The 17,982-nt window shown below is 41.7% G+C and overlaps 1 protein-coding gene across 4 annotated transcripts in view; it reads right to left on the reverse strand.

Annotated features, from left to right (window-relative positions):
* Positions 1-17,982, reverse strand: part of LOC109902256 (arf-GAP with coiled-coil, ANK repeat and PH domain-containing protein 2-like) — a 94,509-nt gene that overhangs the window by 41,252 nt on the left and 35,275 nt on the right. For all 4 annotated transcript variants that reach the window (XM_031786432.1, XM_031786431.1, XM_031786430.1 and 1 more), the window contains 5 exons: positions 12,084-12,141; positions 9,479-9,598; positions 8,534-8,587; positions 4,833-4,891; positions 3,338-3,521 (listed from right to left, as the gene is read on the reverse strand). In XM_031786432.1, coding sequence (XP_031642292.1) covers positions 3,338-3,521; positions 4,833-4,891; positions 8,534-8,587; positions 9,479-9,598; positions 12,084-12,141 — 475 coding nt within the window. The remainder of the gene's footprint in view (positions 1-3,337; positions 3,522-4,832; positions 4,892-8,533; positions 8,588-9,478; positions 9,599-12,083; positions 12,142-17,982) is intronic.

Here is a 17,982-nt window from a genome sequence, read left to right on the forward strand (position 1 = left end):
TGCAATATGGCAGTTGTGCCAACATATCTCATCCGCCACCTGGTGGAAGGGACTTTGTGGATCTGAGACTCTTTCCCCCGTTGCCTCCATCATCCTTCAAATCCCACCAACATCAGCCCACTCAGAACGCAACTGGTCCTTGTTTGGGAACACACACACCAAAGCACGCAACAGGCTGACCAATATAAGGGTTGGAAAATTGGTGGCCAACCGGGAACATTTTTGGCTTTTTGAGCCTGACAACGAGCCATCCTCAACAAGGTTGGAAAGTGACAGTGAAGATGAGGCCTCAGAGTCTGATGTTCAAGAGGTGGACATTGAGGAGGTCCAGGGAGAAAACATGGAAGCCTGAGAGGAAGACAACCAAAGCTTTAGTTTCTAGACTATCATTTTACAGATGTACAGTGGGGAGAACAAGTATTTGATACACTGCCGATTTTGCAGGTTTTCCTACTTACAAAGCATGTAGAGGTCTGTAATTTTTTAGCATAAGTACACTTCAACTGTGAGAGACGGAATCTAAAACAAAAATCAGGAAAATCACGTTGTATGATTTTTAAGTAATTCATTTGCATTTTATTACATTACTTAAGTATTTGATACATTAGAAAAGCAGAACTTAATATTTGGTACAGAAACCTTTGTTTGCAATTACAGAGATCATACGTTTCCTGTAGTTCTTGACCAGGTTTGCACACACTGCAGCAGGGATTTTGGCCCACTCCTCCATACAGACCTTCTCCAGATCCTTCAGGTTTCGGTGCTGTCGCTGGGCAATACGGACTTTCATCTCCCTCCAAAGATTTTCTATTGGGTTCAGATCTGGAGACTGGCTAGGCCACTCCAGGACCTTGAGATGCTTCTTACGGAGCCACTCCTTAGTTGCCCTGGCTGTGTGTTTCGGGTCGTTGTCATGCTGGAAGACCCAGCCACGACCCATCTTCAATGTTCTTACTGAGGGAAGGAGGTTGTTGGCCATGATCTCGCGATACATGGCCCCATCCATCCTCCCCTCAATACGGTGCAGTCGTCCTGTCCCCTTTGCAGAAAAGCATCCCCAAAGAATGATGTTTCCACCTCCATGCTTCACGGTTGGGATGGTGTTCTTGGGGTTGTACTCATCCTTCTTCTTCCTCCAAACACGGCGAGTGGAGTTTAGACCAAAATGCTCTATTTTTGTCTCATCAGACCACATGACCTTCTCCCATTCCTCCTCTGGATCATCCAGATGGTCATTGGCAAACTTCAGACAGGCCTGGACATGCGCTGGCTTGAGCAGGGGTGCCTTGCGTGCGCTGCAGGATTTTAATCTATGACGGCGTAGTGTTACTAATGGTTTTCTTTGAGACTGTGGTCCCAGCTCTCTTCAGGTCATTGACCAGGTCCTGTCATGTAGTTCTGGGTTGATCCCTCACCTTCCTCATGATCATTGATGCCCCACAAGGTGAGATCTTGCATGGAGCCCCAAACCGAGGGTGATTGACTGTCATCTTGAACTTCTTCCATTTTCTAATAATTGCGCCAACAGTTGTTGCCTTCTCACCAAGCTGCTTTTTTATTTTTTTACCTTTATTTAACTAGTCAAGTCAGTTAAGAACAAATTCTTATTTTCATTGACGGCCTAGGAACAGTGGGTTAACTGCCTGTTCAGGGGCATATGCTTGCCTATTGTCCTGTAGCCCATCCCAGCCTTGTGCAGGTATACAATTTTATCCCTGATGTCCTAACACAGCTCTCTGGTCTTGGCCATTGTGGAGAGGTTGGAGTCTGTTTGATTGAGTGTGTGGACAGGTGTCTTTTATACAGGTAACGAGTTCAAACAGGTGCAGTTAATACAGGTAATGAGTGGAGAACAGGAGGGCTTCTTAAAGAAAAACAGGTCTGTGAGAGCCGGAATTCTTACTGGTTGGTAAGTGATCAAATACTTATGTCATGCAATAAAATGCATATTAATTACTTAAAAATCATACAATGTGATTTTCTGGATTCTTGTTTTAGATTCCGTCTCTCACATTTGAAGTGTACCTATGATAAAAATGACAGACCTCTACATGCTTTGTAAAGTAGGAAAACCTGCAAAATCGGCAGTGTGTCAAATACTTGTTCTCCCCACTGTATGTTGAAAACATTTTTTGTGAGATGCAATGGATCATTGGGGATCATTCCATATTCCCTTTCTTTTGTTGTTCAGTGAAATCATCCCATGTGATGAATCATCTAATTGAATTAAAGTTAAATTCGCAACATTTATTTTTCTTTTATTGGAAGTATTTAATCATTTGCAATTATGTATACTTATGATAGGGTAAAATTGTTATGTTTCTGTCTCCATATGATATGGTAAATATATCCAATGCAAAAAATATCTACAATTAAACAGTATTAATATTAATTTGCATACATTTATGTTAATTCCCATATATTCCTGTTTAATTCCCACAGAAAGTTTACACCTATGAATATTCCCCAAAATGTGCAACCCTATGTGCTAGTAAATGCAGTCCACTTCCCCATTCACAGCAACACTATGAAACCCAAGCTATAGCTAATGCTAAGCTGCCTGGCCCCCTTATCAGCCGACATGGCCCATTCATCATCATTGCAGCCCAGGAGAAGACGAGGCAATGAAGGTACGGCTATATACATGACTACTCTCCAATGTGAAAGGTCAGCTTAGCAATCGGGGGAACATAGCACAAACTGTAGAGCCATATGGGTTTGACAAGCTAGGAACTTCAGAATAGTATGAAAGAAAGTCCTATAACACTTTGTATCTATCAGAAGAAAAAAAGACTGAGGCTCCGTGAAAATTTCTGTTCGTGTTGGACCTGTAGACGGAATATACCCAAGTGTTAAGCCTCTAATCAGGGTCTGTATGGCATTGTACGGAAATAATTGATAGTTGGCCTTACTTTCAGGCTACAGCCTTTCATCAAAGATGCTTAAAGAAGTTTAACATTGGAATGGGGGGTAAACTCACCCTTGTGCCAGACCACTCACCATACGTAAAACGCTACTGAACAATAGTGGTCACCAACCCTAGTCCTGGAGAATACGGTCTAGTGTTTCAGACTAACACTGTCACACCTGATTAAATCAATCAACTGCTCAGCAAAATCTTGATTAGCTGAACCAAGTTTTAGAGCAGGGCTGAAACAAAAACATTCACCCCGAAGTTGCTTTCCACGACCGTGGTTGGTGAACCTCAGTCTGTGTTTAATTCTTCATAGAAGGATAAAGTTATCCCTAAGAAATTGATCTGAGGTCAGTTTAAGGATGTTAACACTCTAAAGGTTAAGTTAAGGATTTCTAAAGTAAGCTGATCCTGGATCTGTACCTGAAGGACATAGTCGAGGACAATGTGGCGGAAGCACTTGCGTGTGGCCGTCAGGATGTTGGTGGCCTCCTCCACCTCGTGCTGCTTGTTGCGCGGCACCTGGGCATTCTTAGTCAGCGCCGCCTCCTTCTCCTCGCTCACCTTGTCAAACTGCTTCTTGGACTCTTTGAACTTACGTAGGTCCCTAAGGGCGGGAGGTGAAACATAAGAAACAGGTATGATAATGAGGAAGTCACACCTCTGCTAAATCTTTGTCAATCTAATAAAATTAAATAAAATTAAACTTAAAATCCAGGAGTATAGACCTTTCTCTCGAAGGCATTCCATTTTTCTTTGTAGTCATGTTTTGGTTGTATAGAGAAGGTTTTGTGGTTTTCACGGTTTGAAAAACAACCAGAGCAAGTGGCTACAATCGCATAATCGCCCAAATACCGGTAAGCAAGAAGGATCCCATTTCTGATTTTCGCCTTTGTGAGTGGAATGAAGCCACTCACAAAGCCGAAAAGAAGAAATGGGAAACATTGAACAAACAATCTAGCTAATGTCAATCATTAGAAGAAAAAGTATATAATCTATTTAAAGGTCTTCTCAGTTTATTAGGTGTATGACTAAAGGGAAGCAATTGCCCTAAAAATTTAATTTCCCTCACAAATGTGTCTACAAAAGGCTTTGGGGGTGATTTGTAACCAGCAGTATCATTTGACAAAGCAATTAACGACTATTTGGAAATTTGCCTCACATGCACCCTGACACAACTTCCAAGTGGAACACAATGTTAAAGATTCAATCATTTGCTAGTGTTTGCAATGTGAAATGTACATTTAGAATTAATTGGCACAGATATGAGGACACTATTTACTCCAAACGGAGGGACAAAGGACACAACTTAAACTCGAGTGCCCACATCTTGTTCTTTGGCTTGTACTGTTTGAGTGAAATAAAGACACCTTTGGACCACAGAAGGAGGAGTGAGTAATTGTTTGGGAACATGGTTTTGAGCTCTTCATTTATAGGGCAGAATGCTGATGTAGGAGTTTAGCCCGTGTGTGGTGTGGGCAAAGGCTGAGGCAGCGGGCTAATCCTGCATAATGAAACAAATGAGGTTTCCCTGCAGGCTTAAACTCTTACATAAACTGTCTGGGAAAATGTGGGTGCATTAGCTAATAGGTTAGGAAACATTTAGAAGCTGTACTTTTACACACCCTTTAATACTGAGCAAATAATATAGTATTCCACAATGCGTTGCAGACCGTGTGTCATCTTATCCTTTATCGTATCGGATACACTGCCACCGATCGCTTCATACATATTCATGTGCTGTTTGTGTGACTGAGATTCCTCCTTGTGCTATGGTGCTGTGTGAATTTATTTATGTACCATGATCTATCACAAATCATTTGAATGTTGAATAGAGGCACTGTCCATTGTTATTGTGTAAAATAAGAATACAACTAGCAGTAATATGATGAGGGAGCATTAATTTCGACCTACTTACTCCTTCACAAAAGTTAGAAGCTGGGTCTTGACTGATCGCTGGGCCTGGTCAAACAAAATCTATAAGGAGAGAAACATGACTGATTAGTACTTTATGCAACCGGGTAACAGTCACAAGCTTTTCACATTTTAATTATTACAAGCTGAAGTGTGTATGAAACAAATTTCTTTACAGGGAATGGTGTGTGTGTTCTGCAAGTTAGCACCTCTAACCAGGGTGTGTACCTTTACTTCAAAGGTGGGCTCACAAAACTTTTTTAAATGCACACCAGCACAACAGCCTACTGGTTTCAGCTCAATAATGACATGCTGTGTTGCTGTGTTCATTCTCACTAGTTAGAGGCCACAGACTCATAAAACTTCTACCTCCTTCAAACAGACAGCCAGCAAAATTAGCATCAGAGACATCGAAGATGAAGCCCTCATGGTGTTAAGCGCCCCGCCCCCTTGGGTTGTGCCGTGGCGGAGATCTTTGTGGGCTATACTCAGCCTTGTCTCAGGATGGTACGTTGGTGGTTGAAGATATCCCTCTAGTGGTGTGGGGGCTGTGCTTTGGCAAAGTGGGTGGGGTTATATCCTTCCTATCTGGCCCTGTCCGGGGGTGTCCTCGGATGGGGCCACAGTGTCTCCTGACCCCTCCTGTCTCAGCCTCCAGTATTTATGCTGCAGTAGTTTATGTGTCGGGGGGCTAGGGTCAGTTTGTTATATCTGGAGTACTTCTCCTGTCCTATTCTGTGTCCTGTGTGAATTTAAGTGTGCTCTCTCTAATTCTCTCTTTCTCTCTTTCTTTCTCTCTCTCTCTCGGAGGACCTGAGCCCTAGGACCATGCCTCAGGAATACCTGACATGATGACTCCTTGCTGTCCCCAGTCCACCTGGCTGTGCTGCTGCTCCAGTTTCAACTGTTCTGCCTTATTATTATTTGACCATGCTGGTCATTTATGAACATTTGAACATCTTGGCCATGTTCTGTTATAATCTCCACCCGGCACAGCCAGAAGAGGACTGGCCACCCCACATAGACTGGTTCCTCTCTAGGTTTCTTCCTAGGTTTTGGCCTTTCTAGGGAGTTTTTCCTAGCCACCGTGCTTCAACACCTGCATTGCTTGCTGTTTGGGGTTTTAGGCTGGGTTTCTGTACAGCACTTTGAGATATCAGCTGATGTACGAAGGGCTATATAAATCAATTTGATTTGATTTAAGCCTGCTGATGCAGGGCCAGACAATATGACTGGAGGGCCCGTGCTCTGGTGACAAACAGATTCGGCTCTGTGCTTTAAGGATCATGTGCTCGGGTTAACGCTGAATGGCAAACTATAACCATCAGTCAGCTGATCTCACTGCAGTCTCCAGTGTTGAGTCACAGTCTTAGATCTGTGGCCCTCAGGGGTTTAGGGAGTATAGAGAGGAAGAAGGACACTAAGAAGGGACTAGGGAGGTCTCTCCAGTGATGAGTCACGGTCTCAGACTTTAGGGCAGGGGTATTCAACTCTTACCCTATGAGGTTCAGAGCCTGCTGGTGTTATGTTCTTCCTGTTCTAATTGCACTCACCTGGTGTCCAATGTCGATATTAGTCCCTAATTAGAGGGGAACAATTGAAAAATGCAGTGGAACTGGCTTCGAGGTCCAGAGTTGAGTTTGAGGGCTCTAGAGTTTAGGAAGCATAGTTTTTTTAATGTATTACTATTATATATTTATTTATTCAGGGAAAACCCATTGAGTCCATGGTCTCATTCCCAATGGTGCCCTGATTACAACAACCAATATAATGTAAAACAAAACAGCAATCAATACAAAACACAAAATGACAGTTACAGTCCTCAGCTACTAGGTCCTCAATTAAAAACACCCTAAACTGCCTGAGTAGCACCTGAACATCTAGTTGTAATGAGTTTTGCAAGTTGTTCCAGCAGTGAAGCGCATTAAAACTAAAAGTGTTTTTACCCGAGGAACCTCAAGGGGTAACCAACCCTGTGAACGGGATTGGTAACTGATTTTTCATACTTCAACAACGAAGTTAGGTAACTCGGAAACAAAAAGGGAATAGTGAAGTGATCTATGGGACGTTAAATGAGGACCAGCCAACCTTTTGACACAGGATGCAGTGATGAGTATTAAAAATGTCACCTGTGAAAAAGCGAAGGGTGCTATGGTAGACGGCATCCAAAGGTTTAAGAGTAGGGGATGCTGCATTCTGGTAATGGTGTCACCATAGTCAAGTACTGGCAGAAAATTTACTGTACAATCTGCTTCCTGCTGTTTAGGGAGAGGCAAGATGTATGTATAAAAAAATATATATATATATATAAAAAAAGCCCACTTTAAATCTTTGCTTTTTAACTAGCCCATCAGTATGTTTTTTTTTTAATGCGTTAAATCCTTGTCAATCCAAAAGCTCTGATATTTATAGGCGATAATCCGATCGATGAGAGAAGCATTATATTAATAAATACAGTGGGGCAAAAAAGTATTTCGTCAGCCACCAAGTTGTTGTTGATCATTGCTAGACCGCCATTTTCAAGTTTTGCCATAGATTTTCAAGCCAATTTAAGTCAACACTGTAACTAGGCCACTCAGGAACATTCAATGACGTCTTGGTAAGCAACTGCAGTGTATATTTAGCCTTGTGTTTTAGGCTATTGTCCTGCTGATAGGTGAATATGTCTCCCAGTTTCTGTTGGAAAGCAGACTGAACCAAGTTTTCCTCTAGGAGTTTGACTGTGCTTAGTGCTATTCCGTTTCTTTTTATACCCCCAAAAAACATTCTAGTCCTTGCCGATGAGGAGTATACCCATAACATGATGCAGCCATCACCGTGCTTGAAAATATTAAGAGTGGTACTCAGTTATGTATAGCCCAAAATATTTTTATTCTTGACAAAAAGTTAATTTCTTTGCCATTTTTTTGCAGTATTATTTTTGTGCCTTATTGCAAACAGGATCCATGTTAAGTCATAATTGTATTCTGTACAGGCTTCCTTCTTTTCACTATGTCATGTATGCTAGTATTGTGGAGTAACAAATGTTGTTGATCCATCCTCAGTTTTCTATCACAGCCATTAAACTCCAACTGTTTTAAAATCACCCTTGGCCTCATGGTTAAATCCCTGAGCAGTTTCCTTCCTCTCCGGCAACTGAGTTAGGAAGGACGCCTGTATCTTTGTCATGATTGGGTGTATTGATACACCATCCAAAGTGTAATAATTGCACCATGCTCAAAGGGATATTCAATGTCTGCCTTTTTTTACCCATCTACCAATAGGTGCCCTTCTTTGTGAACCATTGGAAAACCTCCCAGGTCTTTGTGGTTGAATCTGTGCTTGACATTCACTGCTCGACTGAGGGACCTTACACATAATTGTATGTGTGGGGAACAGGGTCATTTAAAAATGATGTTAAACACTATTATTGCACACAGAGTGAGTCCATGCAACTTATTACGGGACTTGTTAAGTCCATTTTTACTCCTGAAATAATTTAGGCTTGCCATAACAAAAGGGTTGAATACTTATTGACTCAAGACATCTCAGCTTTAAATTGTTATTAATTTGTAAACATTTCTAAAAACATAATTCCACTTTGACATTATGGGCTATTGTTAGTAGATCAGTGACAAAATCTCAATGTAATCCATTTAAAATTCAGGCTGTAAAAAGATACTGTATAGCACACCAAGTTCTGTTTCACATCAAATGTCGCCTTACCGTGTGATAGTTGATCATCTCCTGCAGACTCTCGGCAAACTTTGTGAGACTGGACTGTGGGAGGAAAAACAGAGATAAAGTAAATAAATATGTAGACACATGGGATAGAACAGTTCTATGTAAATCATTAGTCTCAGAGTAAAATGTATTATCCATAAATTATACACCTATCCATCAATGTAAAATAGTCCTATTGTATGAACTAGTCACACGACACACACCGTTATGAGCGACAGGGTATAATAAATACTGAATTCCAGACTAGTAAAACCTACTAACAGTGACTGAGGTATGTGTATGAGGAAATGCTCTAGTGCAGGGGTCTTCAACCTTTTCTTGCCCAGGGACCCCCATGTTAGACGTTAAGAATTTTCACGTCTTGTCTTATCTGATAAATGATAATGGCAAGGAATCAACATTTTAAAATGAACAGATTTGCTAGATAGTTTAATTATTTTGGCCTACCCACATAATTGGAACATAGCCTATTAGCTAGAAAAATTTATATTCAAACATATTGACGCTAAATGCAGCCGTTTAACTGGTTAAACAAAGGTGAGCTATTTGTTGGCAAAAAGAAGACAATTATAAAAAAATATATATATATTTTTTTTTTTGCAGACCCCGGTTGAATACCCTGCTCGTGTGCTGCTATGCCGCTTTAGCCATTTGAGCAACAATGGTGCCTTCAGGGAGAATTTTTCAACAATAAGGACATTCTTTCAGAAAAATGCACTGTGGCTGAACTTCAGACCCAGGAAGTAAAGGAAATATACAAAGGAGCGGAAATGCAGGCCACTCAACGCAAAAATGTGTGTAAGAAAATAACAGAGGAGCCCCACAAGCCTAAAAGGGACATAGTTGAGGACACCAGCGGTTTTCTAACAGTAGAAGCGGTCAGTTTTGACTTGCGAAGCTCAAGCTAGGTTACTGTAGCTCTTTTACCTCGATGACGTCATCTTTGGTGGAGCTTGCAGCGAGCTCGCGGATTCCATTGACAAACTGTTTATTGGCAGTGTTGTAGGCCTTGCCGGCATCGATCATCCCGATGCATAGCTTCACCAGCTAGAGAGAAGAGAGAGAGGGATGACAGAAGTGATTAATGGATGAAATAGTGCTTGCTTTCCATGCCATCCCTTTAGGACACTGTTCCGTGTTCTAACACTGGAAATGTGTTCCTGACAAAAGATAGCAGTTTGATACATAAACAAAACAATTGAGGTTTGAAAATGAAACAGATGTTTGCTTGTGCAAACATAACTTCATCAGAAATTAGCTACCAGTAATTAGACTAACAAGCAACCCTCTACATTTAACACTTTTTTTTGACTCATTGTGGGCAGACATAATTCAATGTTAAGTAATCCCACAAACACACCCTGGACTTTATTCATGCACTCCCACACAAGAGTAAGCAAGGAAGCGGAGAGGCTAAATGTTCCGCTATGGTCTGTCTGATAGCTTTAGTGCTTACGAGAAACAGGCTCACTCCATGACATGGTCTATGAACAAAAGCGAGAGCCTTTAGTAGAGATTCTGTAGTTTAAGGTGAAATTCGACCGGTTTATATGCCTAATTTTCAAGGACACTTGTGATACCTTTGCTTAGTTAGCATTTCCCCCCTGAAGAAAGCTGCTCACTTCCCTTACTGCCATCATTAACTGCTGCTCACAAATAGGGTCGCTACGTTACCACCACACCTGCAGTCACGAGTCATGACCGCAGTCATATTCCACCTGACCGTTGAGTCACGGTAACTAGGCTTCTCCAAAACCGAGATCTGATGCCGCTGATGGTCATTAATAGCCTACCCAACTTGCTAACGGCCAGTTGCTAATGGCCTGGTGCTCAGTGCTCCATTGTCCCTCTAATCACTCTGAAATCAATGCAAATTAAATCGAAATTCAAACACTTCATGAGAACCTTGACATTTAGAGTTCGAGCGGAATATAGGGTAACCTGTTGCGCAACAAGAGCCAGCTCCTCATAGCTAGTTGACATATGAAATTAAATAAGTGATCCTATAAGCCCATAATGCTCAACATTTCTATAGGCTATGCAATTGTGTGAAAAAACAATAGTTTTGATGGACTATATTAAAAATCATAGTTGCATGTTTCATGCCCATAGGCCTATATGTTTTGATAAGTTTTGTATCAAAACTAAAGTGGCCAAATACCTAAGCGCATAGGACCCCTGGAACAGTGTTGGAGCGCCCAAGCCTACAGAGCTTAGCGAAACATATGTTCTGATAATCCCAGTCATTGCGCAATCGTGTGTGAAAACAGAGTTGACTGGCCACTATTTTAAAGAGGTCCCCAGCTTTCACGTGCTTCATTTCCTGCAATACTACACATACTACCCCCCCCCCTCCAAATATTTTTTTTTATTGGTCCGCAGGTCTACAAAAGGGGGGCCGCCAATTGCCCATCCCTGATTTAGACAATATCACCATAGTAAATTATCGTAATGAGGGGATGTTATTGTCTGAAGTGTATTTACTTTACATCCATGGGGAAATGTGCTTCAAGAGACTAAATATTGGCCCACGCCTGTATTGTTTTAATAATCAACTTGGCTGTGTGGGGGGCTTTCTCTATCTCAATGGCAAGGCTTAGTTTCTAAGAAAAGACTGAACTCTAGCCTCCTATTCAAGGCACCCCCCCCCCACCCCACCCTGCTGTCACACCAAACCCATCTGGAGCAGATCCTTCCACTACAATGCAACAGGGAAGTGACACCAGGGTGTGGAATGAGTCAGATACATGATGACCAAAGGGTGGGAGACTAGAACAATGCAGTGGCAATCACAGGAGATCCAGGATCAGTGAGTGAACTTGCAAAAAATAAGTTCCATAAATAAATTCCACCAACAAACCATTGAAATACTCCAGTAACTGGCTGCAGGGTCTTTATAGACCTACCAGTGGGATTTCTTCACACCTCTCTTATGTACATAGCTTCACAGTTTGAGACTCTCACCGCATCACTCGGTGTGATCTCGTACTGATCTCAGGCCAGTTATAGGGGACCGAGACACAGGGTTTTTATAAACAGGGAGTGGTTCATAATGCAAACAATAGGATTTCCATCATCTTTGCTCCAAACTAGGGTTGGGCAGTATCCGAATGTTTATATCGTCATACTGTCCTCCTCTCATCCCAGGATTTATGGTAGTACCGTATTAGTACACAAGGAGCTGCTAAAAACCCAAAACAACTCCTTACTGATTCGGCCACTTAATTAGCAAGTTAAGCCAAATACACAGCTGGACTATTTAAAAATAAACACCTGACTGGCTCAACTGTTCTGAGGAACTACGGTAAGCTTTATAATGTAAAATAAAGTAACAGGTCAAATGAAGTATGCAATCAGATTTAACATATTGCCCAAGTTGACTAAGTAGGCTAGCAACAAATATTCTAATATATATTTAAAAAAGGTCAAATAAATAGTTTTGAAAAACCATCCTGTGGCTATTTCTAAATACCCCTGTATGTGTGGTATACTGCCCAAGCCTACTCCAAACCCAAAACTGGACCCTACTCACCTTGTCAAGTTTGGACTCCAGTTCCCCGACATCCCCCTCCACCTCCTCTACAGTGGCCCTATGAGGAGAAAAACAACACATTTCAGTCACTCTACTGGCAGAAGGGGCTGCTACATTTCAATAGATAAAACAGTCAATGGCAAACAAGCTACAAGGGAAAATGAACAGTCGATAAATTGCTTTGCACTGGAAGGTGAGTCAGACTGAAATTAGCATTCCACATGAAGGTGGGGCAATGCGTAGGACCAACGAAGAAAGGAAGCGCAAAGCAGAGGAAAAAGGGAAGACAAGTCCAAATATACACAACCGTTGCAAAGTTTTGGCTCACTTAGAAATGTCATTGTTTTTGAAAGAAAAGCAACATTTTTGTCCATTAAATTAACATGATATTGATCAGAAATATGGGGTAGACATTGTTAATGATGGAAATGACTACTGTAGCTGGAAACGGCAGATTTTTTCAAATGGAATATCTACATAGGCATACAGAGGCCCATTATCAGCAACCATCACTCCTGTGTTCCAATGGCACATTTTGTTAGCTAATCCAAGTAAATCCTTTTCAAAGGCTAATTGATCATTTGAAAACCTTTTTCAAGTATGTTAGCACAGTTTAAAATAAATAAAACTTCTTAGACTAGTTGAGTATCTGGAGCATCCGCATTTGTGTGTTCGATTACAGGCTCAAAACGGCCAAAAACAAAGATCTTTCTTCTGAAACTTGTCAGTCTATTCTTGTTCTGAGAAATGAAGGCTATTCCATGTGAGAAATTGCCAAGAAACTGAAGATCTCGTACAATGCCGGGTACTACTCCTAACCAGAATAGAACGAGTTGTGGGAAGCCCCGGTGCACAACTGAGCAAGAGGACAAGTACATTACTAGTGTCTAGTTTGAGAAACAGATGCCTCACAAGTCATCAACTGGCAGCTTCATGGTGACAGGGGGCAGTATTTTCACGTCGGGATGAAATGCATGCCCAAATTAAACTGCCTGCTACTCATCCCCAGAAGATAAGATATGCATATTATTTGGATAGAAAACACTCTGAAGTTTCTAAAACTGTTTGAATCATGTCTGTGAGTATAACAGAACTTATGTAGCAGGCGAAACCCAGAGGAAAAACCATTCATATATATATTTTTTTATTTTTTTGGTCACTCTCTTTTCAATGGGTTTTCATTGGGAATCCAGATTTCTAAGGGACCTTCTTGCAGTTCCTACCACTGGATGTCACCAGTCTTTAAAAATTAGTTGAGGTTTTTCCTTTGTGTAATGAAGAAGAAGTTCAAAACGAGGGTCACTTCAAGTGTACTGTTAGATACAGGCGCGTGACCAGAAAGGTAGCGTCTTCTAGCGTTTTCTTCCTGTATTGAACACAGATCATCCCATCTTCAATTTTATCGATGATTTACTTTTTAAAGTTAACTTTTTTTAAATACGTAAAATTGTATTACAAAAGTAGTTTGAAATGTTTTGGCAAAGTTTACAGGTAACTTTTAGGATATTTTATAGTCACGTTGCGCAAATTTGAACCGGTGTTTTTCTGGATCAAATGCGCCAAATAAATTGACATTTTGGATATATATCAACGGAATTAATCGAACAAAAGGACCATTTGTGATGTTTATGGAACATATTGGAGTGCCAACAAAAGAAGCTCGTCAAAGGCATGATTTATATTTTTATTTCTGCATTTTGTGTCGCGCCTGCAGGGTTGAAATTTGTTTTCTCTCTTTGTTTACGGAGGTGCTTACTCTCAGATAATAGCATCGTTTGCTTGCGCCGAAAAGCCTTTTTGAAATCTGACATGTTGGCTGGATTCACAACACGTGCAGCTTTAAATTGGTATCTTACATGTGTGATTTCATGAAAGTTAGATTTTTATAGTAATTTATTTGAATTTGGCGCTCTGCATTTTCACTGGCTTTTGGCCAGGTGGGAAGCTAGCGTCCCACATATCCCAGAGAGGTTAAATAGTACCGGCAAAACACCAGTCTCAATGTCAACAGTGAAGAGGCGACTCGGGGATGCTGGCCTTCTAGAGAGTTGCAAATAAAGTTGCAAATTCAGAGTTGCAAATAAAAAGCCATCTCTGAGACTGGCCAATTAAAAGAAAAGATTAAGGTGGGCAGAAGTACATAGACACTGGACACAGGAAGATTGGAAAAAAGTGTTATGGACAGACGAATCTAAGTTTGAGGTGTTCGGATCACAAAGAAGAACATTCGTGAGACACAGAAATAATGAAAATATGCTGGAGGAGTGCTTGACGCCATCTGTCAAGCATTGTGGAGGCAATGTGATGGTCTGGGGGTTCTTTGGTGGTGGTAAAGTGGCAGATTTGTACAGGGTAAAAGGGATCTTGAAGAAGGAAGGCTATCACTCCATTTTGCAATGCCATGCCATACCTTGTGGACGGCGCTTAATTGGAGCCAATTTCCTTCTACAACAGGACAATGACTGAAAGCACAGCTCCAAACTATGCAATAACTATTTAGGGAAGAAGCTGTCAGCTGGTATTCTGTCTATAATGGAGTGGCCTGCACATTCACCGAATCTCAACCCTATTGAGCTGTTGTGGGAGCAGCTTGACCGTATGGTATGTAAGATGTGCCCATCAAACCAATCCAATTTGTGGGAGGTGCATCAGGAAGCATGCGGTGAAATCTCTTCAGATTACCTCAACAAATTGAAAACTAGAAAAGGTCTGCAAGGCAGTAATTGCTGCAAATGGAGGATTCTTTGATGAAAGCAAAGTTTGAAGGACACAATTATTATTTCAATTAAAAATAATTATTTATAACCTTCCGATTCATTTTGCAACTCATTTCACGTATGTTTTAATGGAAAACAATGACATTTCTAAGTGAGCCAAAACCTTTGAACGGTTGTATGTGTGTGGATAGATAGAGAGATGGAGAGAGAATTCAGAAAGTATTCAGACACCTCGACTTTATCCACATTTTGTTAACCTATAGCCTTATTCCAAAATTGATCAAATGGTTTCCCCCCTCAATCTACACACAATACCCCATAACAACAATGCAGATTTATAAAAAAATATATATTTAAAAAGTATCACATATACAAAGGTATTCAAACCCTTTACTCAGCACTTAATTGAAGCACCTTTGGCAGCGATCATAGCCTCAAGACGTCTTGGGTATGACGCCACAAGCTTGGCCCACCTGTATTTGGGGAGTTTCTCCAATTTTTTTCAGTAGATCCTCTCAAGCTCTGTCAGGTTGTATGGGGAGCGTCGCTGCACAGCTATTTTCAGGTCTCTCCAGATATGTTAGATCGGGTTCAAGTCCGGGCTCTGGCTGGGCCACTCAAGGAAATTCAGAGACTTGACCTGAAGCCACTCCTGTGTTGTCTAGGCTATGGGCTTACGGTCGTTGTCTGTTCGTAGGTTAACCTTCATTCCAGTCTGAGGTTCTGAGTGCTCTGGAGCAAGTTTTCATCAAGGAGCTCTCTGTACTTTGCTCCGTTCAGCTTTCCCTCGATCCTGACTAGCCTCCCAGTCCCTGCCGCTGAAAAACATCCCCACAGCATGATGCTGCCACCACCACCATGCTTCACTGTAAGGATGGTGCCAGGTTTCCTCCAGATGTGACACTTCACATTCAGGCCAAGGAGTTCAATCTTGGTTCCATCAGACCAGGGAATCTTGTTTCTCATTGTCAGTCTCTTTAGGTGCCTTTTGGCAAACTCCAAGCGGGCTGTCATGTGCCTTTTACTGAGGAGTGGCTTCAATAAAAGCCTTACTGGTGGAGTCCTACAGCGATGGTTGTCCTTCTGGAAGGTTCTCCCATCTCCACAGAGGAACTCTAGAGCTCTGTCAGAGTGGCCATCAAGGTCCAAACAGTTATATTTTTGATCATTAGACCAGAGGACATTTCTCCAAAATGTACGATCTTTGTCCCCATGTGCAGCTGCAAACCGTAGTCTGGCTTTTTTATGGAGGTTTTGGAGCAGTGGCTTCGTCCTTGCTGAGCGGTCTTTCAGGTTATATCAATATAGGACTCGTTTTACTATGGATATAGATACTTTTGTACTCGTTTCCTCCATCTTCACAAGGTCCTTTGTTGTTCTCAAATTTACTTGCACTTTTCGCACCAAAGTACGTTCATCTCTAGGAGACAGAACGCGTCTCCATCCTGAGCGATATGATGGTTGCATGGTCCCATGGTGTTTATACTTGCGTACTATTGTTTGTACAGATCAGCGTGGTACCTTCAGGCATTTGGAAATTGCTCCCAAGGATGAACCAGTCCACAATTTTTTTTCCTGAGGCCTTGGCTGATTTCTTTAGATTTTCCCCATGATGTCAGGCAAAGAGGCACTGAGTTGGAAGGTAGGCCTTGAAATACATTCACAGGTACACCTCCAATTGAGTCAAATAATGTCAATTAGCCTATCAGAAGCTTCTAAAGCCATGACATAATTTTGGGGAATTTTCCAAGCTGTTTAAAAGGCACAGTCAACTTAGTCTATGTAAACTTCTGACCCACTGGAACTGTGATACAGTGAATTATAAGTGAAATAACCTGTCTGCAAGCAATTGTTGGAAAAATGACTTGTGTCATGCACAAAGTGGTATGTCCTTACCAAAACCAGGGTTTGTTAACAATAAATTTGTGGAGTGGTTGAAAAGCTAGTTTTAATGACTCCAACCTAAGTGTATGTAAACTTCCCTACTTCAACTGTACCTCTTAATTAGAGTTACAAGCCTCAAATTTCAGCCCAAATAAATGCTTCACAGAGTTCAAGTAACAGACACATCTCAACTGTTCAGAGGAGACTACATGAATCAGGCCTTTGTCGAATTGCTGCAAAGGAACCACTACTAAAGGACACCAATAAGAAGAAGAGACTTGCTTAGGCCAAGAAACACAAGCAATGGTCATTAGACCGGTGGATATCTGCCCTTTGGTCTGGTGAGTCCAAATTTTAGATTTTTGGTTCTAACCGTCATGTCTTAGTAGGTGAACGGATGATCTCTGCATGTGTGGTTCCCAACATGAAGCATGGAGGAAAAGGTGCGATGGTGCTTTGCTGGTGACACTGTCTGATTTATTTAGAATTCCAGGCACACTTAACCAGCATGGCTAGCACAGCATTCTGCAGCGATACGCCATCCCATCTGGTTTGCGCTTAGTGGGAATATCATTTATTTTTCAGCAGGACAATGACCCAACAAATCCAATCAAATCAAATGTATTTGTCACATACACATGGTTAGCAGATGTAGCGAAATGCTTGTGCTTCTAGTTCCGTCAAGCCTACCACTGTTGTGTCGTCCGCAAACTTGATGATTGAGTTGGAGGCGTGCGTGGCCATGCAGTCATGGGTGAACAGGGAGTACAGGAGAGGGCTCAGAACGCACCCTTGTGGGGCACCAGTGTTGAGGATCAGCGGGGTGGAGATGTTGCTACCTACCCTCACCACCTGGGGGCGGCCCGTCAGGAAGTCCAGTACCCAGTTGCACAGGGCGGGGTCGAGACCCAGGGTGTCGAGCTTGATGACGAGTTGTGTAAGTGCTATTTGACCAAGAAGGAGAGCGATGGATGCCGCATCAGATGACCTGGCCTCCACAATTACCCGACCTCAACCCAACTGAGATGGTTTGGGATGAGTTGGACCACAGAGTGAAGGAAAAGCAGCCAACGTATGAGGGAACTCCTTCAAGACTGTTTGAAAAGCATCCCAGGTTAAGCTGGTTGAGAGAATGCCAAGATTGTGCAAGCTGTCATCAACGCAACAGGTGGCTACTTTGAAGAATCTTGTTTAAGACTTTTTTGGTTACTTCATGATTGCATATGTGTTATTCCATAGTTGATGTCATCACTACTATTCTACAATGTATAAAACAGTAAAAATAAAGAAAAATCCTT

This window comes from Oncorhynchus kisutch, linkage group LG13 (assembly GCF_002021735.2).
Source record: "Oncorhynchus kisutch isolate 150728-3 linkage group LG13, Okis_V2, whole genome shotgun sequence".
NCBI classification, from domain to species: Eukaryota; Metazoa; Chordata; class Actinopteri; order Salmoniformes; family Salmonidae; genus Oncorhynchus; species Oncorhynchus kisutch.